At 38.3% G+C, this 7,994-nt stretch overlaps 1 protein-coding gene across 1 annotated transcript in view; it reads right to left on the bottom strand.

Annotated features, from left to right (window-relative positions):
• Positions 1-256: 256 nt before the first annotated feature.
• LOC105621229 (protein deadpan) overlaps positions 257-7,994 on the bottom strand; it is a 21,600-nt gene continuing 13,862 nt past the window's right edge. Inside the window, exon 3 of the mRNA XM_012202699.1 lies at positions 257-1,264. Coding sequence (XP_012058089.1) covers positions 257-1,264 — 1,008 coding nt within the window. The remainder of the gene's footprint in view (positions 1,265-7,994) is intronic.

The raw sequence follows: 7,994 nt of genomic DNA, 5'->3' as shown, positions 1-7,994 counted from the left end.
CACTACCTTAAAAATAATCTAAAATCTACGACAGTTTTACGTCTCCAAAATTATTCTCAATAATAACTATTAATTTCGTTTACCGAGACCGATCATCCAGATACGTATCGAATATACACGACTTGATTATAGCCATCATAAGGACGATTTCCGCAGTAGACGACGATCGCAGCTGCGCACCGGCATGACTTCCGGTTTCGCACGCGCGCTTCACGAGATACACTTTTATTTACAAAGATAAAGAGCCTTTGGATCTTTACCACGGTCTCCACATACCCTCCTCATCCTTGACTGGTTGCTGGCCGACTGGTGACGGAGAGGGCATGCCAACGGCGACCTCGCTATCCGCATGACTAGACGGTCTGTCCTCATGGATGATGGGACCGCCGGTCTCGGTCGATAGACGGGCTTGCTGCTGTTGCTGCTGCCGCAGATGATGATGATGATCGACTACACCGGAATGCGCCGAGTTTCTCGAACCAGCGGTCTTTATCTTCTTGGACGTAGTGGTGAAGTCGAGTGGCTGTTCTGGCTGCTCCATTCGCGGACTCTTGCTAGGCTTGAGGCCGGTAGGATCCTGCCATTCTTGGCCGATTTCCTCATGCGGTCGCTTCGCCAGCTTGTCAGTGGCTTTGAGCAGTGACATGTTGGTCGCCGCCCAGATCGCCGTTGGCGGATTAGGCCCGATGCTGATGCCATTCGCTGCGGCCGCTGCTGCCAATTGCACGTAGTGGCTCGGCAGTAAAAAGACCACCTGGCCGTCCGGCAATCGGGAGGGTATTACTTGTACCACCGAGAGCATGTTGGGGTTCTGTTGCGAAGTGGAGGCTTGATCAACGGGCAAGCCCGACGGATGATGTGGGTGATGCGGATCCAACGTCGCCGGGTTCACCTGGCTGAAGGCGGAGGTCGGTCGGCTGCTGTTATTGTTCTCATCGCCAGCGGTGGTGCTGCTATCGGGTCGTGCCGCCTCCACCATCTCTGGAATCTCGGACTTGATCAGACCAGCCGGCGTGAGCGCGGCGCTGCAATGCGGTCCGACCGGCACGTGGTGATCCAACGGGCCCGGGCTCGTCGTCCCCGCCACGCGATCCGTCACGCTACCCGGGCTGCTGCCCAGGCCACTGTCCGGTCGCGAGCCCAGGTCCAAATCAAGTTCTGACACACAGCTATCGAGATGGCGAAGCAGCCGCTGCTTTACCGCCGGATCCATTGGTGTGGTGTTGCCCGTGATGATGTCTGGTGCATCGAGATAGCGGCTCACCTGAAACACGATAATGAGAAACCGGTGATGCAAATACAGGTCAAAAATAAAACGTCTTTTCATATTACGAAGAGCTGTCGATTGGACGCTAGTAAAGTCGCTTCCTTTGTGGACATAAGATAGTGAGACAATTTATGATACTCTCTTGGCTTAATGGAAGCTCCTTAAATCATGACAATTGAATTGTGAATTGACTTTTAGCCTTTCTATATAAGGACCCTATATAAATTCAGAAGGGAGCAGTAAAAAAGAGAAAAAATACTGGTCTTTCGATATGAATACATACTAAAGTAGAGACTCTCAAGTAAGATTTTGGACACTCATGTTTATTTCTATCAATGTAAGTTAAGTTTAATCTGATTCAAGTTTCGTCTTTTCTAGTTCTAAGAATTAGAAAAAGATGAAAAGTAATTTAAATAAAGATTAAAGTTAATCTACATTGATAGAAATGAACGTAATCAGTAATCAGTAATCTTTTATGAAAAAAATATGGCAGCAATCATTATGTAGAGTATATAGGATAGATTATGCAAAGCTTCACGGAAACCTATATACTTTACAATAGAGTCAAATATTGCCGCTATATTTGTCTCGCGTGACTAAACTCTTGCTTGAGGGTCTCTACAGTAAACGAAGAGTTGTAACAGTGAGGAACGCGCGCTTAGTTTGTGCGGATGAATCATGCTGAAATCCTTGAATTTTATGCAAACGTGCAAATAGTCACGGAGACACATTGATATTAGAGAACGGCACGGCGCCAGAAACTCATGTCGTTCAGAAGAGACCGAGCTTCTCGCTTTGTGCGACAGTCAATCCACATTACCGCGAATAATTTCATTCTATTTCTTTTTCTTGAACTCCCTCAACGGAGCGAGGGTTGGTGCCAAACCTAATATGCAGGCCAACATCAAGTGATGATTAACATATATATTGTTCATGAGTGAGTGATTTTCGTGACATTAATAAGTGAACATTCTGTGAAAATTCTTTTATTATTGCGGAATATACAGCATATTGAGAATACAAATCAAACTTTTCATGAATTAGTTTTAGCTGGGATCCTTCAAACAGCAACTTGAGCCTTTTTTGGCGCAAGCAAAATTTCATTCTCCGAAATTAAGGACGACATTTGGTTCCTTCTCCTAAAATATCTTGTTAAAAAACTATTTGTAATTGATAATGTAAAGGAAATGTTTAAAAAATAATCCAAAATTTTTCCATATTTTTTGAAACCTTAGAACATTTTTAGAACAATAAAAAAATTTGTGCTGGACAAAAAAGATCTCGATTGCAGAGGATTAATTCTAAAACTACAACTATATGCAAATTATATCTAAGTTCTAAAGCGTTTAAAGTACAGAATGCAAGTGAACTTCCTTCTTACAGCGATTAATACAAGAAAGTTCCAAGTACAGATCGTACCAACCGCGTCTACAATTTTTACTTCGAATCCAAATGACCTGTTACTACAGTCGAAAATTAATGAGACAGTATAGATATATAAAATCGGAAATGTGTATTTGTGTGTGCCTATAATGTATAACTTTATGCAACTTTTCGCAATGTACTAAACTCTGAATCAGTTATAGATTCGCTAAACTCAAAGAATCGTGCGGATCGATCTTCCCTGGAGCATGAACAATTTCACGAGCGGAGGCGATTTTTGCGGGAGGTAACACCAGCGATAAACAAACATTCGTGCGAGTCAACGTCGAAATATATTGCGCGCTAGAAATTCCGCTCTGGACCGCGAGCGCGGTGTATCGCGCGTCAGTCATTATCGACCGCCAGAGCGTAATTGAATATTTCGCTCTTTAATCCGCAGTACGGTCGAGTAACGGCGCCGCGTGATTATTTGTTGCCCGGTATCCCTCCCTGGCGTTGCGCGACCCGGACGGGCCTTCCCGCGGCCTCGTAATTTATTTCGTACGTGCCGGCGATAACAACCGACGCGATAAAACGCTCTTTAACCCGTTGGTCGGGCGGAGCGACGACGCAACTGCAAACTTTTCGCAGGCTGGCATTATCGCCACGAATCACTAATTAACGCGCGCTTAGAACGGCCCGCTGATTAACGTGCCGTGCGCGGAAGGTAATCGGCTGGGATTTTATAATAATGTACCTCGGCGGTTCGATATTTCGAAATAATTAAAGAGGAAGATTGAATTGCGCATTAGACGAAAATTCGCCGCAAGCTTTGTTTTTCGTTCCTGCGTTATAACTTTCTCTTTTTTATTTTTAAATTTCAAACATCTATATTTCACTTTAAGTAGAGAAAGTGTACACTAGTTTAATACGATAAAAACAGATCTACAAGGAAAGAAAACGATTTTGCTGAAGTATCTAATAAAAATTTAGGTAAATACAGATCTGAAAATAATTTTGCAGAATTAAAATAATTTTATAGGAATTTTATGATGAGAGCAATGCTACACAAAGTTTGATATTTTAGCAATCAATTTAAACGTTCTATGTAATTATTTTGATGATCCAACAAAATTGTTTTAACATTTGTATCTAAAATTTTTAAATACTTCAGCACAATTATTTTTTCGATATAAGAATTTAAGACAATATAAAAAGGGAATATCTTTTATGAATTCGGAATAAATTTTTTTAATTCATTATTTTGATGGTCTAATAAAATTTATTTTCAAATTTGTATCTAGTTAAATTTTTAGACACAAATTTTTAGCAAAACCATTCTTTCCATGTAAAGTTACTGTTATACAAAATTAGTTTAGTGATAAATCATAGCTAGAAAAATACAATTTTTACATTATTATCGGGTTGAGCGAATTTAAATCTAAGTCAAGAGTTAACCAGAAAATAAAAAATCGGATCTCTGTATTGGCTTTAATTTGAATGTTAAATAATCGCCACATTTGTTGGTTGTTCGCAAGCAACATACATAAAAATAAAGTTAGTGAAGTTACTTCCTTTATTGGTTGATTTTCTAAATTCAACTGTAATTCTTTATTTGAATAGAAACTGATTGGCAAATATTACAATCGCCTTGTTATTGATTACGATTCGATCATGCGTGAGAGAATTATTAATATGATTTTTCGCAGAGTGAGTCCTTTCCATCACTTAAATATATTGTAAAGCAAGTGTCTCTGCATTTTTTTCGCAAGTTAGAGGAAGAAATTCGAGAGGTCATACGTGGATCTGAAATTTCGAAACTAGAAAATTGTATCCGCGAATTATATCGCATTTAAACGATAGTACGTGCGTGCGAAAAACGACGATGAATCGCTGAAAAAGTCAGTAACGCGCGATCGCCGCGACACGAGCTTGCGGTAGACCGGAAGAGAGCCGAATTACGAGTGGAAGCGGCGGCGATTCGGGCGGAAGCGGCGCGATTGATCTCTAATCGCATAGCGTATCGCGCGCTATATTTTACACGGCGGCGTATCGAGCGTGCATTGCACATCGGCAAAACTATTGTCGTCGCTGCTGCTGCTGCGCTGCACTGGCGAGGCAATAGTTTTGCGGCGAGCCGCGAATGCGCGAGAGAGCTTTTATGGGTCGCTGCTTCAAAATAAAGCAACTGAATCGGCTGCCGCCGTCGCTGCCGCCACGCGTTGGAAAGAGACCGACTTCGAGGGCATGAAAAGATCGCGTATCGGATAGATATCTGCGAATGTGGGTTAATCGCGCGCGTCAGCAATTAGGAGAAGCGGAACTTGTATTTTCGACTCTTTGTGGATGTTTCTGAAGAATTAGAAATTAATTTAAATCAATACCAGAAAAAGAGAACAATTATTAACAATCAATAATCTTTGGTATACAAAGTGGCAAAAAAGTTCGGCTGTAAAACTTTGTATATTTATCAAATTATTATTCAGATAACAAGTTGACGCTATTTGTCGTTAAAATAATATTTGAAGATATCAAAATGACGACAAATGTCATCAGTTTGTTTTACCTAAGTAATAATTCGCTGCTTTGATAGAAAAGTGACATTTCAAAATTGGAAATTTTTTTTTTCAGAAGAGTATTTTTAAAATTCTGAATTGAGATAACGTTTCAAGGAAAAATGGCATGACTCCAAATAGGACGTTTTTCTATAACTATTTTAGCATCAACAACATTCCTTCACAGTATTACTCCAAAATGTCTCTGTTCTATAAACAATCATTGCGAATTTAATCAGATGACAAGCGATATTTCCGTGTTGTAGCGGTAAATTGAGAATTACGTATCGTTCTTCCAATAAAAATATGTATTTTTAACAAAAATAATCTTTAGATGATTGATTTTATCATTATCTAAAAAGTGCACAAGTAGTTTAGTTTACTTTCTTTATTAAAGTGGTAATGTATTAAAAGAAAACAAATTCTGGAATATTGTGTTAGTTTCGTCTAATTAAATATCAAAAAGATTACATTGAACTGAAGATCGTTCTATTGGTTGCCTGAGAGAGAGAATTATTTATTCATGGAAAGAAGCGCGATCATCGTTAACATATTTTCAAAGCGCCTTAAGCTTGTATCAGTGACTATTTTGAAATGCTAATTACTATCTTTGATATTTAACAAAATAATAATTAACATTCCAGAGTTGTTTTGTTTGAAAATATACGTTACTAATGATTTGATAAACAAAACTTTGTTGCTAAACTTTTTTGCCTTTCAGTACACACATAAGTATATTTTAGGAATAGATTTCTTCATACAACATTTACGTATTCCATGTAAAAGAGAAAACATCTCTATGCGTGGGTGGGTAGTTTTTGACCTGGTTTTCGTGTGCATCGCGTTTCTCTCCCTCTCAAAGTGTATCGCGTCATTCCTCTATCCTAGGAATATATACATATATGAACACTCTGGATCCCTCGACACGTTCGTAGTCGAGTATTTCAAAGAAAATTCGACAACTGGCCTTCAATGTCGAGTATATGACTAGTTTAGTTTCAGATCAAAATTCCATCAAGTTGAGATCCGTTTCAAAGAAACCGATTTACAGTTTATTACACGATTGCACTTGCGCTAAGAATTTCTCGGAACCCGTTAATCTTCATGCGTTACCGATCTCTCGGAGTTTCTAGGAAATACTGAATATTTCGCCGCGTTAGTTTTCCATTTTACTCCTTCATCTCGAGAGGAAGGAATGAATGACGGCATAGAGCATTTTGCGCTTGCAGAGACGAGCAGAAATGTACCATACTTTCAACGGATAAGACGAGATCCCGTAGAAAGGAAAGATCGCGAGCGATGTTAGGACATGTTGCCTTGGTCGACCGCCGATTTTATAAGATCATAAAATTTGGCTTGCAGGAACTTCTGCTACTTCTTTTCTTTTTGTCTTTCTTTCTTCCTTTCTTTCTCGCTTCACGCGTCGTCGATTTTGTCCGGCGCTCAACTCGCCGCTCATCCAAAATTTTAGGCACGCTCTTCTAATTCTCCGAAACGTAGAGTTGCAAAATCTGATTCTTTCCCATGATCTATTTCTGCAGTCGAAATTAAAAGATTTTTACATTCATTTCTGAGAAAAACTTTTCTAGTTGAAAATGAATCAATATATGCTGATCATATTAATCAGAATTCTGCTCATTATAATTGGGCGTATCTGGTTATCTCGATTAGAATTCTAATAGATTTAACCAGGAAATTTTGATTTATCTATTTTTCATTAGAATTTTAATTAAAGTAATCAGTACTCTTTTTTTAACGTTTTAATATCAATTTCTATATAATATCAATATAGATTAATTACACACTTTCGATTAACTTATTTTTATTTTTTTTTAAATAAATAATTTTTAGAACGAGAAAAAAACGAGATTAAAGCTAATCTATATTAGTAAAAATAAATACGAAAGAAATTTTCAAATCTTCATGCGAAGTTGGCGGAATTAACTGAAGCTTATTTTTGCATCAATTGTTAATAAATAAAAAAATAAGAGTAATGTAATAGACAGATATAATTTTTAATACGTTGATTTTTTTAGTTTCACGTCCATGTTTATGTATACGTCGTCAAACCAGTTTCTTTAAATGTATGAGGATTGATGGAAAAATTCTTTGTATCGTTCTATTTCTGATGCTATGATATTGGAAAAAAACTACTTTCATGTATCAATGATCTATCGAATATATACACTTTTTATTACGCTTTAAAACAATTGGAGAACGTTTAGTGGCGAATTTTGTATCATCCTCTTTAAAGAAACGGCTGTTATGTCTTCTTTTTATCAGGAAGAGATTTTCTTTCACGCAAGTTTTTCAAGATTATGAAATGATCAAGAAAGATAAATGACGAAATGACACCTGAAAGAGAGCCTGATGTTACCGTTTTGATTTATTCTTTTGTCGCAAGAATGGAAGAGATACTCCAGATGCCTTCTTAAAGAGGATGTCACAGAATTCATGTTGTACGTTTTTGAGCTCTCGGAGTTGCTGCCTGTTCATTGTACGATTGATTTGACAATTTGAAAGTTTCATAATTACTTTTTCGAGGCGCCTTTTTATGGCACAATTAAAGAAACATCTACTCGAGCCATATTCTAAAACATGTAGCAAATTATAGAACGTGAAAGCTTACACACTGGTCTTTAGATCGGTGTACAAGCAGAAGACCTTGGCCTTGCTGGCCGTCATCGCGGCATTACGCAATTGTTGCGCGCGGAATATGTACAATACAATCTCAGAACTTTTCAATTAACACTCATGCGTATATATATCGTGTATATATATATATATATATATATATATATTGGGTNTNC

This window comes from Atta cephalotes, assembly GCF_000143395.1.
Source record: "Atta cephalotes unplaced genomic scaffold scaffold00032, whole genome shotgun sequence".
Lineage (NCBI taxonomy): Eukaryota > Metazoa > Arthropoda > Insecta > Hymenoptera > Formicidae > Atta > Atta cephalotes.
This window is presented reverse-complemented; position numbering and strand designations above follow the sequence as displayed.